General features: G+C 40.6%; 1 protein-coding gene across 1 annotated transcript; it reads left to right on the top strand.

Annotated features, from left to right (window-relative positions):
- The first annotated feature begins 1,526 nt into the window (after positions 1–1,526).
- Positions 1,527–3,656, top strand: LOC140861203 (L-type lectin-domain containing receptor kinase IX.1-like). The gene has a single exon (XM_073264208.1). The coding sequence runs from the start codon at positions 1,527–1,529 to the stop codon at positions 3,357–3,359; it is 1,833 nt and encodes a 610-aa protein (XP_073120309.1). The 3' UTR covers positions 3,360–3,656.
- Positions 3,657–15,738: the final 12,082 nt, after the last annotated feature.

A 15,738-nucleotide genomic window follows, 5' to 3' on the forward strand; every position in this document is an offset into this window, starting at 1 on the left:
ATTTTCATCCGCTCGAGCGTGACACAAATTAGGAAAATTATATTTTAAAAAGAAAACTTGGTTGGGAAAGACTCTAGATCTTAAATATAATCTAGAACTCGATTTTTATCATCTTTTGGACGATAGAACACTGAAGAAACTCTTTGGCGGCTAGGTTTTTCTCTCTTTATTTCTAGATTAATTTCTTTCATCAATTTATCTCGAGATTTCATAAATTTTAGTGGCAAAGTTTTAATTCTTGGTTGAAGAAGACGAAACCTTGATGTTTTATTTTCTAGTGAGATTTTGATACACGTTTATCGTTTGATTTTTTTATTTGAGTATCAAGAGTTGTTCAGATTTAATTGTTATGCTTGTGTGTTTATCTATTAGCTTGATCACCTAATAATTTTCTCATACAACCTAAAGCTAAATTAGATATCAAATTCGTAATTGTTTGATCTAACTAATTTGTGAAGCAACTATGATTAATAATTTCTGCTTTTGAATTTATTAATTCATAGGAACATCACTTGACTAGATTAAATATAACCGCTTGTGTTTATGTTGTCCAGATTCATCAATCTCACTAGTTTGAATGTCATCTTGGATTTAAATCTTGATCGCTTGCATCTTGGTTAATTTATTGGTAAGAGTTAATTTAGAACGCTTGTGTCTAATTAACTAAGATTAAGGTGTGATAGAAATTGATATTTCAATGATGAATATTCAAATTAAATTCGATTATTTATAGAGAATTATGATCGAGTGAATAACTTCAAGGATGTAGTTGATCGATACCAAAACTTGTTTAATTAATTGTTTCACTATAATTTTAATCCTGCATGCTAGTTAAGATAATTGATTTTCCTTTGTTTACAAATTTTTAGAGATTAATTTCCAGTTTAAAATCCTCCCTTTTTATTTATTTCAGTATTTTTAAGAACACAATAAATTTCACCTTTCCCGTGAGAACAATTCCTACTCCTGCTACTACATGTTTATTAAGTTGATCTGAGTTGGGTTAATTTGGGTGTGACACGACTAAGCGCTACCAATATTATAAATTCAGTTTACGAATGACAAAACATTTCAGTTCTCATGAATGAATAGACTGGTATTTGAGTTTCTGAAAACCAAAATTTGTTGTTTAATGAAAAAACGTTAAATAACGCTGATTTCAATAAAACACCGTTTCTGAGCATGACAGAGTGGAACCTGAGTCGGCACTTCTCCTTGTTTCAGCCTATGTATGAAGAATGAGTTGTTTTTAAAGACTTGTTAAACTTTAGTTTAACTCTTGAAAGAGATGTTTTAACAAATAGCATATGAATTAAAGACTTGTTTAGGCTTCCCCCCAAAAAAAAAAAAGAGGACTTGTTAAACTTATAATATATCACATAATTCTCTTTAAAAAAATATATATATATCACATAATTATTTTTAATTAGTTGTTTTATTTTAATTTTAAAGATTGAAAAGTATTATTAATAAAAATCAAACCAGACGAAACTAAGAAAAAATTGCAGAAGAAAATATCAGCAGCCATGCCCATTTCCACCATTGAAATCCGCTCCATCTTCGTCCTCTGCTCCATCCCTGCAACTCTTTCAGTTTCATTATCATTCAACTACACCAGATTCGGGTCTAACGAGAACAATCGCTTCAAGATTCTCACCCAAGGAGATGCTTACATCCCGCCGCAAGGGATTAATCTCACCCCGAATGAATACAATGTTTCACGGGTTGAAACAGCGGGTCGTGCCACATATATCGACCCACTACATCTGTGGGACAAGAATTCCGGGAATTTGAGTGATTTTTCCACTCATTTTTCTTTTGTGATTGATTCCAACGGGAGTCCCAATTTTGCTGATGGGATCGCCTTTTTCTTTGCTCCTGTCAATTCATCCATAAAGTCTAATGCTTTTGGTGGAAGCTTGGGCCTTAATACAGATAATGTTTATTCAAATTCATCTGCCGAGACATTTTTTGCAGTTGAATTCGATACTTACCAGAATACTTTCGATCCATCTATCCCACATGTTGGGATTAATATAAATTCCATGATATCTGTTGCAACCGATGATTGGCAGAATGATATTAGTAAGGGGAGGGAAAACGAAGCTTGGATTAGCTACAATGGCAGTTCAAAGATTCTCAGTGTTAATTTTACAAATTTTTTTAATAACACTATCATACATGATAGCCTCAGCACCGTGATTGATCTCAGAGATTACATGCCTGAAAAAGTTATGTTTGGCTTTTCTGGTGCAACAGGAGCTAATTTTGAGAGAAATACTATTATGTCTTGGGATTTTTCTTCAAATTTAATCCTTGATATTACTTCTAATGTGCCGGCTTCGAGTCCGATAACCGATCCCCCCACGATCAGCATCGAAGATGGAAAGAAGCGGGGATTAGCTATCGGATTAGGCGTTGGACTGCCGATTATAATTCTTGTTTTGGGATTTGCAGGCTGTTTCTTGAAGAAAAAGTATAAGAAGGAATCAACAGATCATATACATACATACGCCATCGACCCATCGATGGATAGCGAATTTCAAAGGGGCACCGGGGCTAAGAAGTTTGTGTATGCTGAATTGGCCCGTGGAACTAATAATTTCTCAGAGGAATTAAAGCTTGGAGAAGGGGGATTTGGTGGAGTTTACAGAGGTTTCTTGAAAGAAACCAATTCATATGTTGCTGTAAAAAGGGTATCAAGTGGATCCCAACAAGGCCTCAAAGAGTATGCATCAGAAGTGAAGATCATCAGCCAATTAAGACACAGAAACCTCGTCCAACTCATCGGTTGGTGCCACGAAAGAGGCGAACTCCTCCTCGTTTACGAGTTCTTGCCAAATGGCAGCTTAGATTCGCATATCTTTAAGCACAATTCGGTGTTGACATGGGAAGTTAGATACAAAATTGCACAGGGGTTAGCCTCTGCTTTGTTGTATTTACATGAAGAATGGGATCAATGTGTAGTCCATAGAGATATCAAGTCAAGCAACATCATGCTGGATTCCAACTTCAATGCCAAACTCGGTGATTTCGGCCTAGCTCGACTGGTCGATCACGACAAAGGGTCACAAACCACGATCGTGGCAGGGACGAGAGGATACATGGCACCCGAATATGTGATCTCCGGCAGGGCCAGCAAAGAATCCGACGTATATAGTTTTGGTGTCGTTTTGTTAGAGATCACTTGTGGGAAAAAAGCCATTGAGGCTAGATTTCAAGAAAACAATATTGTGGTGTTAGTGGAATGGGTGTGGAAACTCTACGGTGCCGGGAATATACTCGAGGCAGTGGATCAAGATCTGGGAATGGAGCAAAACAGTGAGGAAATGGAGAGATTGCTGGTTGTGGGGCTATAGTGTGTTCATCCAGATAATCGACATCGGCCCGCGATACGACAGGCGATGAATGTGATGAATTTTGAGGCTCAGATGCCGGTTCTTCCGGCAATGATGCCGGTGCCGATGTACTATAGTCCTTCCATGAGTTTGGTTACGGGTTCTAGTGGGAGTTACAGTAATTCTTTGGACTACAGCCATTACAGTAATTCTTCAAATTTTACCACTTCTTCTGCAGCTTCCTCTGATCCATCTACTGCGTTGCTTAAAGCTTCTTGAGGTGTAATTTTTTTTTTTAAATTATCTATTTTACCTTGTTAATTAATTCTTTGGAGTACTGTTCTTGATTAAAATATATACTTAGTATTCTTGGTAAGCATCGGTGCTTGATTGAATTAATCATAGACTTTTCAACATGACCACATGCATGAATGTTCAAATTATACTAGGCCTATTAAATTAATAGCAAAACATGGCTTATATCATATAGGTAGATCCGTTACACGGGTCAATCCATGACGGCGTGAGCCGTCCACCAAAAACCCATCGTTTGACGGGTCGAATGCGGGCCATAAATTCATAGATATTAATAAAAACATATCAATAAAATTTCTAATTGTTGATTTCACACGTATAAATTTTATATAAAATAATTAATACAAAAATTAACAAATTTCATTTAAAAAAGTACATATATTACCATAAAGTAAAAAAAAATCTAAATTTTTTTCTCCAGTCCCGTGGGCCAACCTAAGCCCGCCTCGAGTTGGCCCGCCTAGACTCGCTTTTAGTTGAGTTGAAAAAATTTCAATCCAACCCATTTAAATTGTGTGACAGGACGGGTCAACCCAATAGACCCAATTCAAATTGACAGCTCTACATATACGCCCAAAATCATATGATTAATAAGATCTTATATTAAGAGTTATACCCAAATTATATATCTGATGATCTATATTTTTCACATGTGTATAATTAAAGTTATATTGTTGATATGTCAAATCATGATGTATTAGATAATATCATTGTGTTTACTTAGTGTAATGTGATTACATGAGATAAATCATACTAGGACTATTAAAATGATTTTGAAGGACGTGGAATTATGTGGATAAAAAATAACATGTTTACTTAGAGTTATTAATTTTGGGATTGAAATAATGATTGAAGGACAAATTACAGTTTTACCTTCCACCTATGATAAATAATATTATGTTTAATTTTGTATTCATATAATTTGGATTGGATTATTGTTGAATATTATAAATTATTATTGATTCAAATGTGAGCCATTTTCACTTATCAAAATTATTGGGTATAAAAAGATGTATTTGTTTTAAAAAAAATAGATAAAATTGATAATATGAGTTATTAAAAAAAGATGAGAAATTGAGAGGAAAACAAAAGAATTAAAAGAGGATATATTAGGATTTCTGTGGATTTTTTTTCCACAAATATTGTTCAAGATATGTTATACTTATATAATTAAATATGAGAAATCTCATGAAATCAAGGTATAATGACAGGCTCTGAGATTTTAAAAAATTTGATTTTTTTTTGTAAATAAACAATGGATGAGATTGAATTAGTAAGTTTTGGCTGCTGACCGTACTTCTCCTACATATACTGATGAGATCTTCAACCATGCTTTTGGCCTCCATGATGAGGTTGTGTGGGATTGTCGTTACCAACTCTGCTCGATGGGCTTGGTTCCCAAGGAGATAATTATGAAGATCTCACCTCAGGTTCCTGAGTTGTATGTGTTGTTATGGTGGAGCCTCCCACAGGCGATCCACCGATGGGGTACACTGATACTGAGATTATTGAAGCCTTGACTTTGCTTCCTGTTGATGAAGTGAATGAGGACGCGCGGGTGACTTTCGTCTTCTTAGTATTTATGATATTCCCATGTTTTCAATTGTTTCTGGTTATATTTCTTTTGATTACATTGTTGGATTTTGACTATGTTTATTCGTACTGACTCATGAAAGTATTTTATCTATTTTATCATGATGTTCCCGTGTATTGTTTGTTTTACCACTATTTAAGCTTCTTGGCTTGTTGTTTGTAGATGTTAAAGGTGTACTTTAGCTTTTTAAGATCTTATCTCGTCGGGAAGTCCTTGTTTGAATGATCAGTGGCAAGGTATCCCGGGACTCTGTTTTGTTCTGAGTGACCTCTTACAGCATCGAGCTTTCCTTGATGGGCTGGCCAAGCCTCTTATGCGTGGGAGGCGTATTATGACGGCTTGGGTCTCATGGTGATTTTGCCCATTTTGTCACTTTTTTCGTGTAGAAGTGTATTGATAAGTGCAATTTATGCACTTAATTTATACATGATTTGACTTGAATTTTGTGATGTATTGAGTGGATATTTTGTGTATTTGTTGTTGTTTTTGTGAGATTCAAGGATTGGAGGAAAAGTATCAAGAAGAAGCAAAAAGATGAAATATGGAGCAGCAAATTCAGAAAATTACTGGGAATGTTTGAGACATCTAAATCCAATCTCCACCATACAAATTGAAGTTTAAGATTTTTAAAGCTGCTGTCAAAATTTCAGCTCGATCCGATGGTTAGAACTCAAGATATGATTTTGCAAGAATGCTGCGCGAGCTGGATGTGCCATGCGTGCCCGCGCCTCTCAACAGGTGCGCTCGCGCTTTCCTGGACGTAAAAAGAAGTCCAAAATCAGAAGCTCATGCGCGCCCTCTCTTGTTCATACGCTCGCCCGTGCCAACCCGTATTCAGATTTCTTAATTTTTCGGGAAGGAAACTTTAGCATATTTATGGGCTTTCTTTGACGGACATTGAGGACATATAAAAGAAATTTCAAAGACACAATAGGAAGAGAAGAGCCGCCACAACTCAGACAGAATTTGGGAGAGATTGATCGTGAATTTTTGGGAGAGAAATCTGGGAAAAACGTGAAGAACCTCAATCAACAAATATGAAGATCGTTCGATCGACCGCACACAGCATTTTATATTCGGATTTTTTTCTTCCTTTCGAATTTATTGTCATTGAATTGATGTCTAAATTTTTGAACATGAATTGGTTTTATTTATTTTTGATCATGAACTAAATTTTATTAGTCTAGAGAGACGATGGAACCTGGTGTAGACAAATTTTACAACTGTTAATTTTATTTGATTGGATTCTTCTAGATTAATTGTTTTTTTTAGTTTTGATTGTCTTTTTAATTAATTGATCACTAATTGAATTGTCATATTTATTTAAAATCATTGCCTGGGAGAGGGTATTTTGAATAGGACATTAGAAATTACAATGTTAAGTGTTTATATAGCTTAGGAGATTATATAACGTTAACGGAGCTTTAGGAAGAACATCGTTTTTCACATATCACTAAGACTAGATTTTTAATAGGGATATTTGAATTAAATCTTAGTTGATACACATTATTTGTTTCTCGGAAGAGGAAAATAATATAATTTATGTGTTCTTGGCTATTAATTGAATAGAATTCATGAAAATGATTTAATTAGAAGTAGTTGTTGTCAAAATCAGGTGAAATCAAAACCTCTAGACCATTTTCTCTCACTGATATTTTTCTGAAGTTGCGTGCGAGCTTTGCTAAAATTTCTGAATTTTAGAAACCAAACTATTTATTTAATTTTCTAGATAAAATTTAGACTATTTTAATTACAAATACTAAATAATTTTCACACTACTCCTTGTGGGATCCATACTATACTCACTTTATATTAAAACTTGACATCGTGCACTTGCAGACACAAAATTACGCAACATGTATTTTGTCTCATTACATAAATAGATGCAAATAGATAATTTATGTTATTGATAACTCCATTCGATAAAATGAAGTACTATAACTGAGTGCATTGAAATAAATGGGATATCATATAATATAATTTCCTCCTGGATGCAATAACTGAGTGACCCAACCCGGATTCACTATCTAATCAGAGTTATAATTAAGCGCATGCAATAATACTAAAGAGAAGAGCGGATAAATTTAAAGTACAACAAATCCAATCGGTAGAATGCAATCGATGATAACACAAGTGTATAAATACCATTATACAACCAAATTGAAGGTTCAGGGTAAACAAATCCCTACCCTCTAAAACCTCACACTCTCGGATCCTCAATGCTGCTGAGAGCCGCCAGGACCGCCCAGCCTCAAACCTGTCCCGCCACAAGGTACACCACAATACCCAAACATAGGGGCGTGAGCGACAACGCTCAATACGGAAGCAATGATATAAGTACAAATATGCGCACACAGATGATTTAAAAACCCAGGTAAAACACTTGCTCATGGCACCAGGAATATACAGTACCGGCTAGAGAGCAACTACGCGGGGTACTCGTATATTCTATATTAGGGCAGAGCCAACCCCATCCTGACCCGAATAAAAAATAGGGTACAAGTCCCAAATGGAAACTTTCATACCTGACTCGAGCCCAAAATGAGATCACCGTTTTCTTATGGAGACTGTCAATGACTCACATCTCTCAGGATGCCGTCACACGTAAAATCATGCATGTGCTAAGGCGTTAAAACATGCTAAAACATGATAAAACATATAGCACATACTCATGCAAAATACATGCAAATATATCATGTCGGCTATCTCAGTCAGTACTTACGTACCTATAACACTGCTGGTCAAAACCTAGCTCCGCTGGTCTAGACTCCAAGCCTACTAGTCCAGTCAACTGCTACTACAATGCAATTACCCATGCATCAATACTAAAGATCTAAAAGCCTTAACTAAGCTATTGCATATTCCTAAATATTTTTAGGAAGTCAAAGCTATACAAGCGTTCGTCGTTAGCCCTTTGTTGTCGCTTGCCTCAAAACTAGGCCACAGCTCCGCTACGATGCCTAGATCGCTAAGCCACTTTCCTGATTCCCCATAGGATGACTAGATCTACCTAAATCTGAGTTAGAAGGCTTAGTAATCAAGAGAGAAGAGAGGAGAGAGGTGCAAGAAATGAGCTCTCGAACCCTTTATTTATAGACATGGAACGGAACGTCCGTTCTCCATCGTTGCGTTCGTTCTGCCTGACGAACGTTGCATACGTTCCCCTTCGTTGCTTTCGATGTCCCATCAAGTGCGTAAGAAATGACGTAATCTTGCTGACGTCATGGATGACATCAGCTGCCAGAACGTTGCTTCCGATCCCTGAACGTTGCTTCGGTTCCTGGTCACCCTTCGGACCATTTTTGATCATTCAGAATCCATTTCTGAAGACCGTTAATCCAACAAAAGCTTCCTTAATCATGTATTAATAAATCAAAACATGATCGCATGATTAATTTACTCATAAATCGTTAATTATGGATACGGGTAACTACATTCTCCCCCACTTAAGAAATTTCGTCCTCGAAATTTAAGTCAGAGGAAAAGTACATGACTCAACACGAATGTTCTTTATTACAACTGAACAAGCACAAACTTGATACAAAGAAATACAAAATCTCAAAACAACTCGGGGTGCTCAGCTCGCATTCGGCTCTCTAACTCCCAAGTAGCTTCCTATGTACCTCTGCGCTGCCACTGTACCATCACCAATGGTATACGCTTGTTACGAAGTACCTTGTCCTTCCTGTTGAGAATCCATAATGGTCTCTCCACATACGACAGATCCTGATCTAATTGCACCTCGGTTGGATGAAAAATATGCGAATCATCCGCCACATACTGTCTCAGCAAGGACACGTGGAACACATCATGGATCCCCGAAAGATCTGGTAGCAATGCTAGATGATAAGCCACGCCCCCAACCTTCTCGAGAATCTCAAAAGGACCAATAAATCTCGGTGTCAGCTTACCCTTGCGACCGAACCTCATCACCTTTCGGAAAGGTGACACACGCAAGAATACATGCTCTCCCACCTCGAAGTGTAACGGCCTCCGGTGAGTGTTTGCGTAGCTAGCCTGTTGATCCTGGGCCACCTTAATCCTGCATCGGATCAACTCCACTGCATCAGTCATCTGCTGAATCATATGAGGACTCTCAACCTGACTCTCGCCAACCTCGTCCCAAAACAGAGGGGTACGACAACGACGTCCATAAGTGCCTCAAATGGTGTCATGCCAATGCTGCGATGGTAACTATTGTTGTAAGCGAACTCCACCAATGGTAAATTATCATGCCACGCTGGACCAAAATCCATCACCGCTGCGCGAAGCATATCCTCTAAAGTTCGAATAGTACGCTTGGACTGTCCATCTGTATCTGGATGATAAGCCGTACTCAAGCTCAAATTAGTACCAAGGGCTCGCTGGAAACTACCCCAAAATATCGAGGTAAGTCTCGGATCTCTATCACTGACAATACTCAACGAAATTCCATGCAATCGAATGATCTCCCGCACATACAATTGCGTCATCCTATCAAAGGTATAATCGCGGTTATAGGGAAGAAAATGCAATGACTTCGATAATCGATCCACGACAACCCAAATAGCATCACAATTCCTGGAAGACAAGGGCAAGTGGGTGACAAAATCCATCGTCACATGCTCCCACTTTCACTCAGGAATCTCTAAGCTGTGAAGTAACCCTCCGGGTTGTCTAAACTCTGCCTTGACCTGCTGACACACAAGGCATCGGGATACAAACTGATAGACACTGCGCTTCATCCCTTTCCACCAAAATCGAGTGCGAAGATCCTTATACATCTTCATGCTGCCTGGATGTACAGAAAATCTACTACGGTGAGCTTGCGATAAGATCTCATCCCTCAAAGAAGAATCATCGGGTACTAAAACTCGACCAGAAAGACACAACAAACCGTCTCCTTGCAAATGAAAACCAGAAGTATTATCACCTTCCGCCAAACGGGCTAACTTCTGAGTCTTCAGATCAAAATTCTGAGCTTCCCGGATTCGTTGATACAAGGCTGGCTCTGCAAGCACAGAAGAAACACGAATCCCTTGCTGTTCTTTCTTATGACAGAACGTGAATCCCAAAGAACAACACTCCTTCACTACCTTCGAAACCGAACTGGTACGAATGGAACTCACATAGACTTCGCGACTAAGCGCATCAGCAATGGGGTTTGAAGAACCTGGATGGTACTTGATCTCACAATCATAATCCTTCAACAGATCCATCCAACGACGCTGCCGCATGTTCAACTCAGTGTGAGTGAACAGATACTTCAAACTCTTATGATCGGTAAAGATCTCAAATCTTTCTCCGTACAAATAGTGACGCTATATCTTCAGAGCAAAGACAATGGATGCAAGCTCTAAATCATGTACGTGATAGTTCTCCTCGTGAGTTTTCAATTGTCTGGAAGCATACGTGATCACATGGTCATTCTGAGTCAACACGCACCCCAAACCCTGGAGAGAAGCATCAGTGTAGACTACAAACCCACCTGATCCAAACGGCAAAGCAAGAACTGGAGCTGTCGTCAAACGACGTCTTAACTCACAAAAACTATCTTCACAAGCATCAGACCACACGAAAGAAGCATCTTTATTTGTCAATTGTTTCAAAGGCCTAGTTATCTGAGAAAACTTCTCCACAAAACTCCGGTAGTACCCTGCCAAACCAAGGAAACTACGAATCTCAGAAGCTGTAGTCGGACGCGACCAATTTAGAATAGCCTCTGTCTTGCTGGGGTCAACAGATACGCCCTCCTGAGAAATGACATGACCAAGGAATACAACTCGGTCAATCCAGAAGTCACACTTGCTCAACTTCGCGTACAACTGTCTCTCTCTCAAGACCTGAAGTACAGTGTAGAGATGGTAGGCATGCTCATCCATGCTGTGAGAATAAACCAAGATATCATTGATGAACACTACCACGAACTTATCCAGAAAGTCGCGGAACACCCTGTTCATCAGATCCATAAAAACAGCTGGAGCATTCGTAAGATCAAACGACATCACTAGAAACTCATAGTGTCCATACTGTGTACGAAATGCTGTCTTAGGAACACCCTCCTGCCGAACTCGCAACTGATGATACCCAGACCGAAGATCAATCTTCGAATAGACAAAAGTACCCAGCAACTGATCAAAGAGATCATCTAACCGCGGAAGATGATACTTATTCTTCACTGTCACTTGATTCAACTGACGGTAATCAATACACAACCGCATCGAACCATCATTCTTCTTGACAAACAACATTGGGGCTCCCCATGGCGAAACACTGGGTCGAATTTAGCCCTTATCAAGAAGATCTTGCAATTGCTTCTGCAGCTCTTTCATCTCTGATGGTGCTAAATGGTAAGGAGCTCTGGAAATCGGTGCGGGTAACTCAATGCCAAACTCAATCTCCCGTACTGGTGGCAAACTTGGAATTTCATCCGGAAACACATCTGGAAAATCACGAACCACTGGTATCTCCTAGATATCTGGCTCCCCTAAGGATGCGTCAATGACATAGATAAGGTAGCCTTCCCCGCCAGACTCTAAAGCACGCCGGGCCTTCAGAGCAGAAACCACTAGCATCGGGGGTCGCGCTCCCTCACCATAGAAATACCAAGACTCGCCATCCTCCAGTCGAAACTGAACAAATCTCTGATAGCAATCCACTATCGCGCGGTAGGTAGTCAGGGGATCTATCCCAATGATACAATCGAAATCCTACATGGCTAGAATCATCAGGTTAGCACTAAGCTGATACCCCTCGAAATCCAAAACACAACCCACAACTAGACGCTTGGCTAAAACCTCGCTACCCATAGGGGTAGAAACCACTAGCAAAACGTCTAAAGGTATGTATGACAACTTATACTTCTTAGCAAAACGTGCTAATATGAAAGAATGTGATGCACCGGTATCAATCAAAACATATGCAGGAAAACCACATAAACTACAGATACCTACGATCATCCGATCACTGTCAGTCTCTGCCTGTTCTTGGTTAAACGCAAAGACCCCGAGAAGGAGTCTGAGCAGGCTACCGCTGAGACTGTTGCAGCTGCTGACGCTGCTGTGAATACTGCTGCTAAAAAGGTGGCTGAACAGATGCCTGAGAACCTCCGAAACCACTCGCTGCCCCAATCAGCATCAGACAATCCCTTTTCATGTGACCCTCCTGGCCACACTGGAAACATGCATTGGTCGATCGACCACACTGCCCTGGCGGATGCCTGCGTCTGCATTGACGACATTGGTTCGGTCTCTGACCACCAAAATTATGCACTCCACCAGATCCAGATGAAGAAGAAGAAGTACCTCCTGGTTTCTTGAAAGATTGTCCCTTCGGACCCAAAGTACTGGCACTCGCTGACCTGGAAAAAGAAGAGAAAAGTCCTCTTTTCCTCCGAATACTGTCCTCTGCCTGGCGGAAATGGTCCACCAAGTCCTCGTAGGTCATATCACCGCCCACAGCAACCATCCGATGAATTTAGGATTCAGACCCTGAAAAAAATGGTCGTACTTTGCCATAGAACTATCAGCAATGTGAGGACAATAAGGTAGCAGATTAAAGAACTTCTTGTAGTAGCCCGTAAACAAAATCAATAATTAAGAAATTAATCATAATTACTTGGGTAGAGTTCGAAAGCTCCGAAGGTGAGTTCGGAAGCTCCGAACAGGATCGGAATCTCCGATGCAGGATCGGAAGCTCCGATGGTATTACGTCAGGCATGACGTGTGTCAAGATCGGAAGCTCCGATCAGGATCGGAAGCTCCGATCACCCCTATCCGAAGTCAACAAGTGATATTTTGACACGTGGCAGATCAGGATCTTCGGAAGCTCCGATGGCAGGATCGGATGTTCCGATCGAGGTTCGGACGTTCCAATCGAGGATCGAAGGTTCCGATCGTTGTCTATAAATAGAAGGCCGAGAATTCACTTTCAATTGCCAATTCCAGATTTCCTCTTTATTCTAGTCGTATTCAAGTTGTTATAGCCTTCCTAGGCTTGCCCCAGGAGTCGTCGAGGCGTTCGATAGTCGTAGCGGAGTTGTGCCCAAGTTCTGGAGGCATCGACATCAAAGGGCTAACGACGAACGAAGGTATAGCTTTTGCTTCCTATAAATATTTAGGAGTATGCAATAGCTTAGTTAAGGCTTTTAGAGCACTATAATGATAGTAGTATCATTTGGCAGTGTAGAGCAGACTATAGGCGTTGACCTAGAGTTGGTAGAGCTTGCATTGATTTGAGGTACGAAAGTACTGTTCGAGATATCCTGAGTGAGTATGCATGTATTATGTGACTGCATGGTTTATATGTCATTGATTTATGCTGCATTCATTTGCATACTGAGCTATCTCCTTCGAGATGTCTGTTAGTAGGGTTTTTTCCCTATCCTGTTAGTGGTTGGACTTCCATCGATTTGGGTCCAGCATATCCAATTGTATTTCGGTATGGGAGCCACCTCCTGAAGCAACGGCACAGCGTGCTACATACCAAGGCCCAGTCTGTCTCTGTTATCTGATCCTTGACCTCGAGTTTATAGGGAGTTCACTTTGCATGCATGTATACTCATACTCTTGTACTGAGCATTATATGCTCACGTCTCGTACTTTGTGTTTCTGGACACCCTATTCCATGGGGCAGGTTTGCGATTGGACAAGGCGGGTGGATCCAAGAGGGGCTAGGCAGTGGTTGGCCAGCTGGAGCTTCGTCTAGGTTTTATTTCTGTTGTTTTGGGTTAATACAACTATTCGATTTGGTTGTATAATATTTGGATAAATTACAGATTCCTTTCCTTGGGATTGTATTTATTTATGGTTTCCGCAGTTTATTCTGATATTTATTTTATTAAGTTATTTGCATGCCTAAGTTCTGTTTAGTAGGTGATCCGGGTAAGGGTCACTACATTTATGGTATCAGAGCATGCAAAAGTATTCTTGGGATTTAGTCTCATCATGAGGTATTTTTGTAGATGGCAAACTACGATGATGAGAGTAGCCAAGGAAGTGGAGGCGGTCGTTGGGACGATGCCGACCGAGAGCATCGTCGAGAACGGCGTCATCGTCATCATGACAAAGAGCGTTTCACTGTACGTCGATTCTTAGCTATGGGTCCTAAGCCCTTAAATGGAGGTGAGTCTCCGGAGGATGCGGAGAACTGGTTAGACTGCATGGAGACGACTTTTCAGACTTTCCAATGCACCGAGGAGCAGAAGATGGAGACCCTGGGTTATCTTCTGGATAGATGTGCGCGTAGGTGGTGGAGGTTTACTTCTGCACCTTTTGTTGCGGCGAGAGGAGTGGCCACCTGTGCTGATTTCCGCACAGCTTTTCTGAAGCTGTATTTTCCTCCTGCACTCCGTCAGTCGAAGGCAGGCGAGCTTCTGAGTCTGCGACAGGGAGCCATGTCTATTGACAAAGCAGAAGTTCTTTGATATGCTATCCTATTGCCCCGAGATTGCTGACAGCTCTGGGATGAAGTATAATCTGTTCCTTCAGGGCCTTAACCCTGAGATCCATGACCGTGTGGCGGTTGGTGACGAAATGTCCTACGAGGGTTTGGTGAGCCGTTGTCACCAGGCGGAGGACAGCATTTGGCGGAATAGGTCTTTCCCTCAGTCGAGGCCTGTTAGTTCTTTGGGTCCCCGTGCCCAATATTTCAAGAAGTCTGGATCTACTTCTTGTTCCTCTGGCTCTGCTGGTGTTGTTCGTTTCGGTAAGAAGGACAAGTGTGATCACTGTGGGAAGAACCATCCATCCGACAAGTACCGTAGAGCTTCTGGAGCTTGTTTCCGTTGTGGAGAGACTGGTCATATCCGAAGGGATTGTCCACTATCTGGGGGAGGCGGTTCTGGTTCTGGTTCAGGATCTGGTTCTCAGGCCACCGTACAACAGAGGTCACAGGGACAGCCTGCTGGGAGTTCTCGTTTGAGGCCATGAGCTTCTGGCTAGGTGTTTGCCCTGAGACATGATCAGGCAGTGGAGGAGAATGAGAAAGTCATCACAGGTACATTTCTGCTTCATGGTATACCTGCTCTTGTACTTATTGACACTGGTGCATCTCATTCCTTCATTTCTGCACGTTTTGTTAAGAGGCATAAGTTACCATGCATTGCACTAGATGTAGTGATGTCTGTTTCTACTCCGACGGGCCAATCTGCTTTGGCTAAGCATCTAGTGATGGGTTGCCCTTTAGAGTTCTAAGGGAACATTATGTTAGCAAATCTCATGGTCCTGGCGATGGACGACTTTGACTGCATTCTGGGAATAGATATGTTGACTACCTATCGAGCTTCAGTGGACTGCTATCAGAGATTAGTACGCTTTCATCCGAAAGGGAGCGAAAGCTGGTTTTTCTATGGTGAGGGAGCGCGACCCCCGATGCCTTTGGTATCAGCTTTGAGAGCCTGTCGAGCTCTAGAGTCTGGCGGGGAAGGCTACCTTATCTATGCAGTTGATTTGTCCGCTGAGAGTATTGGGATAGAGAGCATTCTTGTTGTGGATGAATTCCCAGATGTATTTC

Source organism: Henckelia pumila, chromosome 4 (assembly GCF_033568475.1).
Source record: "Henckelia pumila isolate YLH828 chromosome 4, ASM3356847v2, whole genome shotgun sequence".
NCBI classification, from domain to species: Eukaryota; Viridiplantae; Streptophyta; class Magnoliopsida; order Lamiales; family Gesneriaceae; genus Henckelia; species Henckelia pumila.